The sequence below is a fragment of the Phoxinus phoxinus genome (assembly GCF_949152265.1).
Source record: "Phoxinus phoxinus genome assembly, chromosome: 6".
Taxonomy (NCBI): Eukaryota; Metazoa; Chordata; class Actinopteri; order Cypriniformes; family Leuciscidae; genus Phoxinus; species Phoxinus phoxinus.
This window is the reverse complement of record NC_136881.1, coordinates 42576365-42592701: the sequence shown is the minus strand read 5'-3', so window position 1 is coordinate 42592701 and position 16337 is coordinate 42576365. Positions and strand designations below refer to the sequence as shown.

Genomic DNA, 16337 nt, shown 5'->3' with positions numbered 1-16337 from the left:
TTATTTTATTAAGAAATGATTGACTGAAGCCTCCAGCTTCCCCTGCAGGACACATGATACAATTACATTCCTCTGAACAATCTGTGATATGATAATGAGAACATGCAGCTCACATGAGCAAATACAAAAAAATGATGAGTGACCACACACACACACACACACACTTTTAGTAACTTTTACAATTAGTCATTTAACAGACACTTTAATTCTTCTAAATTACTAAGTTCTTGTAACTACAAAAGAACTGTAGAGAGTACCTGATCATTTACTTGGTTTCAGGATCACATGTTCTGAAAAGAACAGGGAATAGTCACTTATGTTGATAAACTAAGCAGTTTTACAGGAATGAACAAGTCTAGTACTCACAGTAAAGGCAGACGTCCTTTATCTTCTCCCACACTTGATGTATGTAAATAATTTATAATAATATAATAATAATAATAATTCGTTACATTTATATAGCGCTTTTTCTGAGACCTCAAAGCGCTTTACACAGAAGGGGGGAATCTCCTCAACCACCACCAATGTGCAGCTCCACCTGATGAAGCGACGGCAGCCATATTGTGCCAGAACGCCCACCACACACCAGCTTACTGGTGGAGAGGAGACAGTGATGAAGCCAATCAGTGTACGGGGATGAGGAGGAGGCCATGATGGATAGAGGCTACTGGGCATATTTTGGCCAGGATGTCAGGGTTACACCCCTATCGAGATTTTTAATGAGCACAGAGAGTCAGGACCTCGGTTTAACGTCTCATTCGAAGGACGGCGCTCTTTGTTGGTATAGTGTCCCCGTCACTACACTGGGGCGTTAGGACCCACACAGACCACAGGGTGAGCGCCCCCTGCTGACGGGATTCTCCCATCCAGGAACTAACCAGCTCAGCCCTGCACAGCTTCAGTGGCCAACCAGTCTTGGGCTACAGGGTGATATGGCTGCTTTATTCAATTTAAACATTGAATAAAACACATCTGAACACAAAGAGTTTTCATGAAATGTTATTGGATTTGTTCTGCTTTTTTACACATTTCATTACACACCTGAAATGAAAGCTTGAAATGAAATGAAAAGATGCGCTTGCAGTAAATCTTTTAGGTTTCAATGGCAATAGCTTTTCACATATGAAAACAAAACATAATTTACCAACACAAATTTTGATAAATATAAAATAAATATTTTTTCTTCTAGCTTTTTATGCAGTTTTCCTTATTTCCTTGTTTCCAACTTAACAAAAAGTTAAATTTAATGTATATACCTTCAAAAACGAATATAGTTTTTGATAAAAGCTGCCTCACATTATTTATTTATTTATTTACACAGTAGTATATGCAATATTGCAGAGTAAATGGATGTCCAATCCCTGCACTGCTGAAGTCAGATGAGTGAATTTAGTCACGTGATTGGCCGCTCAAATAAATATGCAGACAGTTTTCTGTAAGAAGTACATTAGCATGTACATGACGTAAAAGCTAATACACTAAAAGCAACAAAACTGCAATGAAAGACCCCAAGAAATCATAATTAAAGTGTGTATGCTGTTTTATTCAAGAAAGAGGTGTGGGTACAACTGCTTGAACACACAGATAGTTTTCTTGTGATGTCTCAGGTGTTTCTCACAGCAGGATGTTAAATTGGACACAGAAACACTGAGTCATAAACCTTAAATCCAGCAAAGAGGGGTTCAGTGAATGTGGTGTTGAATGTGTGTAAGTGTGTGAGTGTGTGTGTGTCACAGACGCTGTAGAAGGACAGAGTGCCGGCCGACACGTCCAGGTACACTCCTACTCTATTAGACAAGAGTGATGGGGCAGGTATGGTACTGTTCACATTATTGTGCCAGACAGTGAATCCATTAGGAGTGCAGAAGAGACTCCAGGATTTGTCACTGAATCCAAATCGACTGTCAAACTTTTCTTTCCTGCTGATTCCTTCATAGGCCACTGCTATATCTGCCTTAACTCCAGTCCATTCAGCCTCCCAGTAACAGCGTCCAGTCAGACTCTCTCCACACAGAAACTGTTCGTGTTGCTAAAATCTCTCTGGATGATCAGGAGAAGACTGATAAGCTTTGGTATGTGTCACTTTTCTGTTGTCCTCAAACAGGATGAGTTGAGTGTGTGCTGTGTTTGGATCCAGTGTGAGATCACAGGCATCTGAACACAAGAAGAGAGAGGACAATTTAAAAGTGAAGGACAATTTTAGACTCTGTGCATGTGAGTGTGAAAGAGAAAAATACCTACATTTTCTCAGTCCTGGAGTGATTCTGAAATGGCCTCCATGATCCAAACTAGAAAGAGACAACACAAATTATTAATGTTTGATCATCAAAAGTGTAGAAGCAGCTAAATTGGCAATTTTATTTATATAGCACCATTAAACATAACACAAGTTGACAAATGTGCTTTACTAAATAAAAACAAAAAAAGGCACAACAGTAAAAAAAAAAAATTACAATGAAATTAAAACAATAAAATGACAGTAAAAAGTTATGCAAGAGTGCTTCAACTTCAGTGATTCTGCTTGTTAACATCAGGTGTCTTCAATAATGCTCAATCATCACTCAAAGAATCACATAATTATCTCATTAACTTTAACACTCTTCAGTGTTACTTATAACCAGAGGTGGAAAGTCCAGGGGTCAGAAAGTAAAAGTCCTGCCATATGTTTATTCCACCCATGAACTCAGTCAGCTGATTTCACTAATTAGTTCTATCTCCTGGCTGAAAAACTGTGCTAATTAGCAAGTCCAGGTGATTGGAACAAAATACTGAGGAGGACTTTTACTTTCTGAACCTGGACTTTCCACCTCTGCTTATAACACCCCGAGTGTGGACTCATATAAACACTGAGCAGTGTTCATTTAACACTGGGGATTTTGCTGTGCTGATTGACAAAGCCCAACATAAAATAATTGCAGTTATCGAGCCTGGAAGAGATAAAGGCATGTGTGGTGAAGTGAGTAGTCTTGTTTGAGATGCGCTTTGCCTGAAATGTAGTTGAGAGTAGGCGGCTGCAGTGAGGGGAGGAGTGAAAGAAGCGCAGGCAAGCCGGACAGATCTCTCTTCTCGCAGTGGATCAGACACCAACGAAATCAAAGGAGGATATCGCGGGATTCACGCTCGTGCACAGAGTTGCTAATAAACTGGATGTAATTTAAGTTCTGTTGCTTTTATAAGAAAATAAATATAATGAACAAGACACTCAAAGTTCTTGTTATTTAAGTACATACCAAAGACGTGTTTATCAATAATTTTCACTTTAATTACATATGTTTTATTAACACTTTTTAATGACAACAATCAAATAACCCATATAGAGATCACAGTGTCAGAGAGTTTGAGAATACTCACACATAATTAATACACATAAAAACATGAAATCAGAGTTTTAAATTCAAACCTTTAAAAAAAGAAAAATACATCACTGTTGTTTAAACCAATGAGCATTAAGCTGTGTCGTTAGCAAGTCGTTTCCCATCATGCTTTTGATCAGCGCAGTCGGTGGAGAGCAACTGCGCTCGACTGCAGAATCCGACACGGCCGCCTTGCGCTCGCGAGAGTGTTTTGACATACGTCAGCATGACATCAGAGCCAGGTGGACCGCACTAGGACACATTTCTAACCGGCATGCATCTCGCGCTGATCACCGGTGATCGGTTCTGCGCAGATTTTGCGTCATCCTCATTACGTATATGGCCAATGGGGTAGCGCCCTTGTTTATGCCTCCTGGGATGCGTCATTGTTGAAAGCCCGCCCCCCTCCAAGAGACCGCAGACGTGTGTTTCAGCTGTGCAGCTGCTTGTTTTGATTTTAGTATTAAGTGATGTTGCATTATTTCTTTATTTGTTTAGTGTGACACTAGGCCATCAAGGCTGTTCATGTTTTTGGGGTGACACCCACATTAAGTTTTAATGTGGTAATGTTGTAACCTTTCGGGAAGTTTGTTTTTGTTTGAGTGATCTGCAATGCGTTTTACTGTGGCGTGCCTTCGGGGCTTCCATCGGTGTGGTACCTCCTAATAGCCGCGTCGGAGTACCAGCTGTTGTTGATTGACTCGCTAAAGGACTCATCGTATGACTTCTGTGTGCCTGTGATTATGTGTTTGTGTGCGCCGATATTAAATCAGGGTGAATACATTGTCTATCGTTTTTCTTTTTAATCTGTAATTGTTTTTAATTAAATTGTTAATACATATTTGTGTTTAGGAGTTCTCTTTGCTCGCGTTAAAGCAAGGTTGAGCAGCCACCTAAACAACTTGCTGTCAGCAACCATCGCTCTTTCAGCCACGTCTGCTGCTTTGGGGAATCAGAACTTTCTGATTACTGCTGTGATCCCATCTCGTCTGCTGCTCAGGCGATCTGTTTTAGGCTTGAAAGGGCCTAAAAGGTTATTTTTTTTAGTTTCATGATTTGGTTTCTGTTTATGTGCCTTTGTATGGATTTGGTTGGTTCTGTCACCAGTCCTTAGCGGCATGATCGTCACTGTTTTTATGGCTGATTTAGTGCATGGATAGATCGCCGCCAAATGGTCCCATCATCTGTGTAGTTTTATGACCGATTGTGTGACTTTTGTGATGTGGCCATGTTGTCTTGAATGTGTATTTTTTTGGTATAAATCGTTGTTTTTTTGTCTTGGTTCCAGTTGATGATCGTTTATCTTATAAATTGATTCTGTCTTTATTGTTTGGCCTATTTGTTTATTTATTTATTTGTTTTTCTTTATTCTGCTGGAACTGAGTGTCCCTGGAAGCAGGCTGGTGGTTGTAGCTGCACGGGCTTCACCTTAATTAGGGTTTTTTAGTGTTGTGTTGTTTTCGATCACTATTTGTAGTGGAGTGTGATTTTTAAATTGTGTTTTCTTTGCCGTATGAGGCTATAGCTAGCCTGCCTTTCGGGGGCTCAGCCCCTGCAGTGATCTACATTCTTATCTTTTTTTATGTTTACTGGTCAAGACAATTTATTGTGAGTTATTATTTTTGTTTAATTGTTTTCTTTAATAAAAATTGCTTGTTTAAACGTGAACTCACGCCTCCTCCCTCTCTTGAGCAAAAGGACTTATGTCCCGTTTATTGGATTATTTCCCCGGTAATTCGGGAGGGTGTAGTCACTACTAGACGAGGCATGTTTCGCTACACATGCATTACTTTTTCAAAATTTTTAAATGAAAAAGGAATGTCTTTACTTTTGATAAAAGTCGGAGCTGAAAAAGCATGAATTCACCACTGAATTTCTCTGCCTATCTAATTTCAGAGATTCATCAAACACAATGTCCAGTTTTTTTCTTATCTATACATTTAAAGATGCTTGAAGGCCAAAAATGGATAAGAAATAGCTTTAAAACCATGTCAGTGGGAAGTAAATCATTTGGCAATATCGGCTGTCTCCTCATCTCCATCACTGTTACGTGCGCCATGCTACATAATTTAGTTTTTTTTTGCACATTTTGCTGCTTATGCATGTGTGTCTGTGTGCTTTGTTTCAGGTGTGAAACTCGATTGGAGGCTCCACCTGTCAATCTGTCGACGAAGGATGCTGACGTCTGGAATCGCGCTACCAATCGCCTGTCACAATGCAGTTTATGAATTTATAACTTCAATGGCGACAGTCGAGATAGAGTCTGGGTTGGGAGAGAGCATGCACACTCTGTTGTGAGGATGGTTTTCTCGATCGAGAGACCAGTCTGAGAGACCAATGTCTGGGGATTCACTGCTTTTTTATGATCTTGCAGTTGGCAGGGTATCTGCACATTTTTTAAAGTCAAATTTAAGGCTTTTTAAGACCTGAAGAAACCAAAATTAATACCGTACATTAGGGGTGTGCAATAAAATCTCTCGATATTTTCAAAGTTTTGTTGATAATAATTAGATGATATTTTACTGATTTTGTACTGGTACCATGGCTGGTTTAGGCCAGTTGTTGACAGCAGACTAACGAAGATATTCATATTTAATATATTCTATGCAGTGGTCAGTTTACAGTAGTGACAGAAATTAAATAGAAATAGAAGTAGAGATAGAAAATATGGAAATTATTTCTAAACGTATTTAGAGGTATGCATCACCTTTTATGTAAAATTCTAACATTCAAATTAAATTCTATTAGAATAACACCGTACCACTGCCAAATTAAATAATTAAATTAAAATCCATCCTTGCAGTGCAGAGGTGACACAAAAGCGGCATCCGAACTGGCATTACTATATTCACACTTAATTTGCAATTGCATAAATAAAGCTATTCAATATTTAAATATGAAATTATTTATAATTTTAACATATTAATTAAAGGGTAGCCAACTTTAAATATGAAACTAAACCTGCCAGTAGGTGGCAGTAAGTTACTGTCTTAATAAGCGAGTTGTTGGAGTCATTTATTTAGCTGATTTGTTCAAACGGCTGATTCATTCATTGAATAAAATGATTCGTTCAAAACACGGATTTCAGTAAAAAAAAAAAAAAATCATCGCTGTCTGTTGGACTAGTTTCATTATGAAATTTTTGTCGTCGAAATAAAGGGGGAAACAAACAATATTGACAAAATTGTGTCTAAAAAGTAACACACAATGATAACTATTAATTTAACTGTTGTATAAAATAAATAGCACATTTGCAATTGTGCACAGGAAAACGGCACTCTTGGTCGTGATATATCATATTATGTTGTTATATTATAATAAATTTAATACGACAAAAACTCATTTGGGGACATATAAATGCACTGACACATCACGCAGTGAAAGCAAGCAGAGACAAATACGATGTCAGCTCGCACTCGAAGTGCCTCGTCGCACGTAGTTTAAACAATGATTACAATATCATCATAGTTCATAGACAATCCTAAGCACAAAGAATGAACTTACTATTGAACTGACTGACATTTACTCGTTTTCTTATCCTCTCCTCTCGCGTGCAGGAGACAGAGGTAGGCTAATACGCTGCCGTAAATGACGCGAATAGTCACGTGAACAAGCAAATCCACAAAGAATAATAAAAAAATAATACGTACGCTAATTAGATAGTTTTCATTTGGAAAGCATTTAGATACGTCTAAGTCAAAGTATCATCTAAAATGTAAGACCTTTCATATGAAAAGTCTTATTTTTACTTAAGTAAAATGACGACTTTAAAACTTTTTATGGCCTTAAATTTTAAAAATTAAATTTAAGACCTTTTAAGACTTTTTAAGGATCCGCGGGGACCCTGAGTTGGACCAACTCTCATTTGTTTGTGTCCGTGCTTGTTTGTGTTTGTACCCTTGATCTGACTGGATGTGCATTGCTAAATTTTTGTTACCGTTGCCCTCATGATTTCTTCATCTGAGTCACCGTCCGACACTGTGTAGACTGACGGGAGAGGTTGTGAGTCAGGTAAGCAGGTCACGACCTACATTTGCACACGTAGCTCAATGAATGCATTAGACACACTAGCATTGGAAGTGGTGCTAATTATGTATGTTTTTGTTTGTTTAGTTTGTATAGTTTATCTCATACGCTGAATATGTTTCTTTCTACATCTTTTGCTGTTAGTTTGGTTCCTTAACAATTTTGTTTAATTTGTATAATTTTTGTTATATTATATCTGACACTCCCAGAGCCAACACCTCCTACCCCGCTCCATCTATGGGCATGCTACTGAATATGTATTCAACTATATCACCCAGCTGAGAGTATTAGTGATCATGAATAAAACACTTTTACTGCCCCACATACTTGAGAATCTGCAGTGAGCAGTTTGGATCCTCCAGTTTGTCGTTGAGCAGCTGAACTCCTGAATCTCCTGGGTGATTGTAGCTCAGATCCAGTTCTCTCAGGTGTGAGGGGTTTGAACTCAGAGCTGAAGACACATAACCACAGCCTTCCTCTGTCACCATACAGCCTGACAACCTACACACACACACACACACAGTATTTAAGGTAAGGAATACTAAATATTAAATAATCATAAATCAACTCAAACCTCAGTATCTCCAGCTGACAATGTGGACTCTTCAGTGCATCTGAGAGCAGCTTCACTCTTAAATCCTGCAGGTCATTGTTACTCAGATCCAGCTCTCTCAGGACACAGTTTGAGGATTTTAGAGCTGATGACACATATTCACAATCCTGGGCAGTGAGATTACAGCCAGCAAGACTGAAAAAGAGCAGAACAGATGGAAATAAATAGTTTAAACTTCATTCCACAAATGCCATTTAAAAAATATCTGCTTCATTCTTGTAAAATAAGTCAGACATTAAGCAAAAAAAAATCTGCAAAACAAAATCAAGACAATTACTGTGAACAACAACAGCAACAGAAAATGCAAGTTCATTTAGAAAGAAGACAAGATTAAACACTCACAGAGCTTTCCTGCAGTTGATCATAGATGGTATCAGTCTTCTTCTACCCTCATCTGATGTGTTGTATTTCTTGAGGTCCAGCTCATCCAGCACCTCCTCTGACATCTGAAGCATGTAGGCGATTGTTGAGCAGTGAGCAGGAGAGAGTTTCTCTTTTGAGTGTTTGTCTGATTTCACAAACTCCTGAATCTCTCTGGACAGAGTCTGATCTTTCACTTCCAGCAGACAGAGGAACAGATTGATGGATCTTTCAGTGGAGAGTCCATATCCATCTTTGATCTTCTCTTTAATGTACTGTGTGGTTCTCCTGATGCTCTCTGAGCTGTTCTCTGTGTGTGTCAGTAGATCCTGTAAGAGTCTCTGATTGGACTCCAGTGAGATGCCCAGCAGGAACCGCAGGAACAGATCCAACTGTCCATTCTCACTCTCAAGGGCTTTATCTACTGCACCTTTAAGCAGATTATGCACTACATCAAAAAACTGCAATATGTCGACACTTTTCACAACATAATGGTAAAACAAATAGAAAGCAGCAAGAAACTCCTGGACGCTCAGATGAATAAAGCTGTAGACTTTTCGCTGATGAATCACAGATTCCTCCTTAAAGATCTCAGTGCAAATCCCAGAATACACTGAGGCGTCAGTGATGTCTATGCCGCTCTCTATCAGGTCCTCCTCATAAAACATCACATTGCCCTTCATCAGCTGTTTGAAAGCCACTTCAGCAAGTTTCACAACCACTTCTCTGTTGGACTTCAGTAGTTTCTCTGGATCTCTCTCTTCATACTTCTGATTCCTCGTGTTGATCTGAATCAGCAGGAAGTGGATGTACATCTCAGTCAGAGTTTGAGGGATTTCTGCACTCAGATCTTCTTCCAGGAGCTTCTGAAGCACAGTGGATGAGATCCAGCAGAAGACGGGTATGTGGCACATGATGTTGAGGCTTCTTGCTCTTCTGATGTGTGAGATGATTCTGCTGGCTTGATCCTCGTCACTGATTCTCTTCCTGAAATATTCCTCCTTCTGAGGCTCATCGAATCCCCAAATCTCTGTCTGACGGTTGATGTATTTGGAGGGGATCTGATTGGCTGCTGCTGGTCTGGAGGTGATCCAGATGAGAGCCGAGGGAAGCAGATCTCCTTTCATGAGGTTTGACATCAACACACCCACTGATGAAGTCTCAGTCACATCAGAAACTTTCGGAGTGTCGGAAAAAGTCTGTGTGATTCTGCTTTCATCCAGACCATCAACGATGAACACAACTTTACACTGCTCATAAATCTTTGAGTCCAGATCTTGAAGTTCAGGATGAAAGTCCAGCAGAAGTCTGTGAAGACTGTACTGATGTTCTCGGATCAAGTTCAGCTCTCGAAATGGAAGCACAAACATGAAATCTACATCCTGATTGGCTTTTCCCTCGGCCCAGTCCAGAATGAACTTCTGCACAGAGACGGTTTTCCCGATTCCAGCAATGCCTTTAGTAAGAACAGTCTTGATTTGTTCTTTCTCCTCACGTCCTGGTTCAGATGAGGCTTTAAAGATGTCATTGCAGAAGATTGGAGTGTCTTGTGAGTGTTGTGTTCTGGCTTTTTTCTCCATCTGTAAAACCTCATGTTCTTCATTCACTCCTTCTCTTTCTCCCTCTATGATGTAGAGCTGTGTGTAGATCCTGTTCAGGAGGGTCCGAGTCTCTTGAAGTTTGATTCCCTCAAACAATATCTTGCAGTTGTTCTTCATGCTGGTTTTGTGCTGGCTTTTGACTCTTTGCAGATCTCCAGTCTCCTGTGTGTGTGTCTGCAGGATTGCTTCAGTTTTGTCCTGATAGTGTGATGTAGAGGATGGCACAGATCTGATCAGCTCTTGTATCTCCACCCTGCTGAAATTAAAAAGTAAAGAGTGGCAATCGAATGAAAGTCATTATTCAGTCATTCATTAGAATGACCATTAAATAACATCTGAAATATATTGGTTACTATATATGATTTTAGACCCCTCCTCATCTTAAGCATATGTTGCATACACAAAGTTTTTATTTTATTTCATGGTATTTCTTTTTTGAGTTATTTCATTAAAATAAATGTTCATCCTAGATTCACTACAATAAATCAGCAAGTAAAGGTGAATACTAACAGAGGGTCAGATGTCACTGGTCCATCACTGAAATAAAGGGGTGGCGTCATGGATCTGTTACTCTTGAGAGACACACCGCTGGGTTCTGGAGACTCTGATCTCAGTCTCTGCCTCATGCTGATGCTGACAAAAGACATACAAACAAAATGGATTTCTGGAGCACTAGCTATGCCGTATAACTAGAATGCTCCATAGATTTACACTTGATTAATTTAGCAGACACTTTTCATCTAAAGCCATTTACAATTAAGCAATACAAACAGTTAATCCAATAGAGACAGTAACATGAGATATTAAAGAGATGAAGGTAAGAAAAAGTGAAAAGAGATTTTTTTTAAATACACAGACATCACTAGAAAGAGAGAGCTGATGGCTTGACAAAATTTAGTCAGGTACTCAAAGATAATTTTTAGACATGTCTTGAAAATTAAAAGGGACTAATCTGTTTGGGAAAGTTGAGAAGATTGTTCCACCAGTGAGGAACAGTGACAGTGAATGTTCAGGAAAGTGATTGTGTGCTTCTCTATGAAGGTACAGTATCACCACTCTCTCCCACTTCAGGCTTCTAGAATGCACTGTAAAACTCTTTGAATAAAAGCATCTGTCAATGCTGAAATGGCCAGTTCCTCACCTGGGGTCAGAGGTCACTGTTGCATCACTGAATTTAGGAGGGTCTGTCGTCATGGATGGTTCACTCTTCAAAGACACACAGCTTGATCCAGGAGATGGAGAACTCATTTTAGAGGCCGTGTCCTCATCTTCTCTCTCATTATGGACACTCATCTTAGTTTTCTCCTACTCTCATTTCAAAACAGATTTCAGACCTTTTGTGAAGAAACACAGTTTTAGAAACATTGACCTTCCCCATTTTATAATGAATACATACAAATAGATCTCATTGTAATCACAAAAATAAGGTAATTGAAAGTTTTTTTTAGGAATACTTGATATTTTTCTAAATATGTCAATAGGTTTAAACCTTGTACAGAACTTTTTAATGCCCATCTAACCCTTTAATGAACCTTTAACAGAACATGCGTGTCCAACTATGTTCAATAAAAGACACTTCTATCCTCTTTTTCACCAAGCAAGTAAACAGCAGACATTTTTAATTATTATGGTTTTGGATAAACATGCCCAATAACAAAAACATTAAAGCCATATGCTGTGATTTAAAATTTCCTTATACCGTTAAGAAAGGCACTGTCCATTCATAACAGAATATTTTGGCCATCATAAACATAATTGTTTTACTTAAACAAAGAGAAACAGACTTTTAACTTAATTGTGTATTTCAGACAGACACTGTCACATGACAAAACAATCATCTGCAGACTCTATCATCTGCAAACTAACATTCAATCACACCAGTGTGTGTGTGTGTGTGTGTGTGTGTGTATAGTTTGAAATGTAAACATTAACATCAGTCTTTAATAGCCTACTTTTAGCAGTTTAAATACTAGTGATAGTGCAAAAGCAGTGCTAAATACTGCATCCAGAATGCGTTGAATATTTACCAACTTTTGTAGTTGAGTAAAGTTGGCAATCAATTCACAGATTTGAACTTTCTGGGTCAATAACTCTAAGAGCTAAACGTTGTTACTAGCTACTACACAAATAACACCTCTTTTTAATCTATGAAAGACAGATCCGAAGTATTTCACTGTATTGTTGCCAAATTCAGTTCACACATTACTGCTGTTCTGATGGTTTTTCGTGTGTTGGCGTCACAAACATCATAAACGGCTTTCAATTATTGCTATCTGATGTTAATGTTATTTTTAACAAGAGTTTGACTACATATCAAAAGTAGGCTAGGCCTAATTTAATCGTGGACGTTTCTGCCATTTTGTTCAGAGCTGTTGTCGAAGAATAGGCCTATAATGATGGTTTGAAAACCCGAAGACAAAAACTCAAATAGCAGCTCATTTTGATATGACTAGGCCTACATGGTAAAATAAAGAATAAGTTCTAAGCTAACCACAAAATATGATGCCCTTTAAATATCCAGGATAATGGTTTAAATCCCCGGAATACCGCGACTTACCTTTCACTTTCGTTTCCTAAGGAATTCCAAACTCCGTTATGTCGAGGATGAAGGAAGGACACTGAGGGAACGGAGCCACACGAAGACCAGATCAGTGGCGTTGTTTTTCATCGCTTTGCTCCAAACACCATATTATGACACACAATTGGTTTGTTAGCTCCATACCTCCCATTTCAATATCGGCTTCGGTGTGACGAGTCTAGGACTGGATGCTCGTTTGCTCAAATGACGATATTCTGCCAACCTCCATTATCACATGAAAAACAATCACGCTCCCTCTAGTGGCGTAGAGCAGTTCAGCTTTAACCTGCCATTGACCGAACACACAGTCTTAAAGGGATACTCCACTTTTTTTGGAAATAGGCTCATTTTACAACTCCCCCAGAGTTAAACAGTTGAGTTTTACCGTTTTCGAATCCATTCAGCCGAACTCCGGTTCTGACGGTACCAGTTTTAGCATAGCTTAGCATAGATCATTGATTCTTATGGGACCAGTAGCATTTCTTTCAAAATGACCAACGAGTTTCAATATTTTTCCTATTTAAAACTTGACTCTTCTGTAGTTAAACCGTGTACTAAGATCGACGGAAAATGAAAAGCAGCGATTTTCCAAGCCTATATGGCTAGGAACTACTCTCATTCCGGCGTAAGAATCAAGGAACTGTGCGGCCGTACCATGGGTGCAGCAGCGTAATGATATGACGAAGCACCTGAAAATAGTCCCCAGCTCGGTAACTTCCAACATGACCGGGACTAAGTTTGTGTAGTTTTTAGGTGGCAAATTACGGTGCGCATGGTTCTGTGCGTAGTAAAGGGCTGTGATAGTAAGGCGAGGGTATATTCTACCGTAATGTTACACTGAATACCAACGAACAAAAATAAACTAAAAAATCAATGGTTGACTGCGCTGAACATTGATCTAAAAACACCGATAGAATCGATCAAAAAATGGCGTGTTTGCTCAAAGCATTTTGGACCAGATGACTATAAAGAAAACACGGACAGTACGGTACAGCGTCTAAAGGATACAGCCATCCCAACAATCTTCAATGTACAGACAAGTGCATCATCATCACCCATGGCCATGGCTGTAAGTAGCCTACCAGCGATGTGCGGGTCAATGTATAAACAACCCACACCCGACCGACGTTTTCAACTAACCCGCCCGCAACTCGGACCGCAAAAAAAAAGAAAGAAAATATTGTAAGTTATGTTACCCGACCCGCTTCCTGACCCGCGTTTTTTTTAAGTAGCTAGTAAATGCTCATCGTAGCGTCATGGGCCATAGGAGGAACTGGGGTGCGCATTTTTCTGAATGCTGTATGATCGCCTAGTGTTTTTTAATAAAGGCTTGATTTATTCATTTATTTCGTTTCATTTTCTTAATAATTAAGATGCTGCATGTGTTTATCCAGTCTAACCGAAGTGTGCGTCTCTCCCCCGACTTTCCCAACAAAACCCCGCCCCCTCTCAGCAAATAAAACTGACATTAGCTATATGCATTTTAAAAAGTAGCCTATTAAATTGGCGCAATGCTCAGTTCAACGTGTTGGGAAATCGGGCATTTTGTCCCGTGTCAGCTTTTATTCAAAAGTTCATAACGCGCTCAACATTCAAAAGGTAAATAAGGATTTCCCCTGTCATCCCTGACTGAGCTCGTGCGTCATCCTCGCGCAGTTATTCAGCCAATAAAGTGTAGACCTGTGTATTTCATAGAACATTGTGTCTAGTACTATATAAATGACAAAGGTTTAATTGGCATCTTTATTTCAAACGACCCGACCGACCGCGACCCGAATATCATTAAATCGTAACCGCGGGTGACCGCAGGCACCAGCTCATTTTGGATCAACCCGCGCACCACTGGAAGTAGGCTACTGTATAACAATTTAACTTTTTGTAAAAGCACTGCCGTTGTTATCTTCCTGTGAAATGCAATCAGTGAGTGCTAGGTTTCCTCGATCATTCGTCTTGTACAGTATAACGTTAGTAGTTTTGTTGTAGAGTTCTGGTGAGGTAGCGTATAGTTTAATTAACCCTTGTATGGTGTTCGGGTCTGTTTAGATGTTATCTAAATCGTCTCTCACAAATGTCTCCATGCTACAAGGCACGCTCCCTGTGCAAGCAGGTTGTCACGTTGGTTTGTTGACGGCAAGTGCTTCGTCATATCATTACGCTGCTGCACCCATGGTACGGCCGCACAGTTCCTTGATTCTTACGCCGGAATGAGAGTAGTTCCTAGCCATATAGGCTTGGAAAATCGCAGCTTTTCATTTTCCGTCGATCTTACTACACGGTTTAACTACAGAAGAGTCAAGTTTTAAATAGGAAAAATATTGAAACTCGTTGGTCATTTTGAAAGAAATGCTACTGGTCCCATAAGAATCAATGATCTATGCTAAGCTATGCTAAAACTGGTACCGTCAGAACCGGAGTTCGGCTGAATGGATTCGAAAACGGTAAAACTCAACTGTTTAACTCTGGGGGAGTTGTAAAATGAGCCTATTTCCAAAAAAAGTGGAGTATCCCTTTAAAACATGTTGCATCAGGACACATTAATATGATTGAATAAGGTAAATCTGGAGTGACGGGTAACCATAATGATCTACAGAGATGATTGGTGCCCCTGATGTGAAATGAAGCACTCTGAATATAGGAATCTCTTTATTTTTTACATAAAGAGAAATATATATACAATGGTACAGTTGTGTTAATATTCTGTGTGTATTATGGTTTTTAAAATGTGAATATATTATAATCCAATACAAGAAATATTGAATGATTCAGAAAATCAGCTCAGCACAGAAATGCTTCAGTCTTTGAGCTTGGCAGAGAGCATGAAACATTATTCAATGCAGCCACCCGTTTAAGTTCAGACTTCTTACAGAAAAGAGAAGCAATTATTTGATTTAACTTGTGTGAAAACAGTACATTTTGGAGTAATCAATACTGTTTTTGAAGGGTGCGCGCGCGCACACACACACTTTGGAATAACAAGGCTAACAGTGCTGCTAGTCGGCTAATAATGTGACAGCAGCAACACTGTTCAATATGTACAATGTCATTTGTTTTATTGTTTTTAGCCGTTGTGCAGTTGTATTAAATATAATAAATGAATAAACAAAAGTATATTTGTAAACAAACTGCATATTTGTGAATGTATGTTTAAAAATCAATGTAATACTATAAGTTTGAAAATTACATTGGGTTCCGATTGTGATGATTGAAACAGTTTGGTTAAATCCACACACAAACAAACCTGATTAGATACAGGTATTAATGTAATAATTGTATGTGTAAAGTTGCCACATGTGTAAAATACATTCAACTGATGAGGGTTTTTTTGTCGTCACATTTTTAACGTCATGTTGCTATGGTAATTAATATAAGAAACCCTTCCAGATTTATGTAGACAGTGTTTAGACATCCAATAAATCTTGATGCTGATCTTCCATGATAGAATCACAGATTCAGCTTTGACAAACCAACAACAGATCTCAAAGAAGACTTTATATCTCTCCTGGAAGGATATCTTCTGTTCTCCAGCCAGATTAGTTCTAGCTTGGACTGGAACGACAACGCAGTGGGACGGAGACTGAAAACTGGGAATAATCAAAACAAGCTCGCCTTCCTCCACCATCTGCCCATCAGGTCATCATCATCCTCTCATTTGCAAAGATTGTGTAGGAGGTTTTCCCGCCAATCCTAAACACACTCCTAGGCTCCAGCGCCGACTGTTTCCCACTTCAACATCCCAAATGTGAACACCATATATCCCACACTTCCCAACACCATCCGGTTCCTGTGCAGAGGAAGAGGGTTTAGCT

The 16337-nt window shown here is 39.2% G+C and overlaps 1 protein-coding gene across 2 annotated transcripts; it reads right to left on the bottom strand.

The window, feature by feature from the left end:
- Positions 1-1075: 1075 nt before the first annotated feature.
- LOC307001023 (NLR family CARD domain-containing protein 3-like) lies at positions 1076-12701 on the bottom strand. Of its 2 annotated transcripts, none has more exons than XM_079617118.1 (8): positions 12445-12701; positions 11095-11287; positions 10464-10586; positions 8335-10206; positions 7954-8127; positions 7707-7880; positions 2242-2288; positions 1076-2154 (listed from the first exon to the last, which is right to left on the bottom strand). In XM_079617118.1, exons 2-8 carry the CDS (start codon positions 11244-11246, stop codon positions 2030-2032), a joined length of 2667 nt encoding a protein of 888 aa, XP_079473244.1. In that variant the 5' UTR covers positions 11247-11287; positions 12445-12701; the 3' UTR covers positions 1076-2029. The 2 variants fall into 2 exon arrangements, with proteins under 2 accessions (XP_079473244.1, XP_079473243.1); XM_079617117.1 differs by having other exon boundaries at positions 8335-10209; positions 12511-12647.
- Between the last annotated feature and the right edge of the window lie 3636 nt (positions 12702-16337).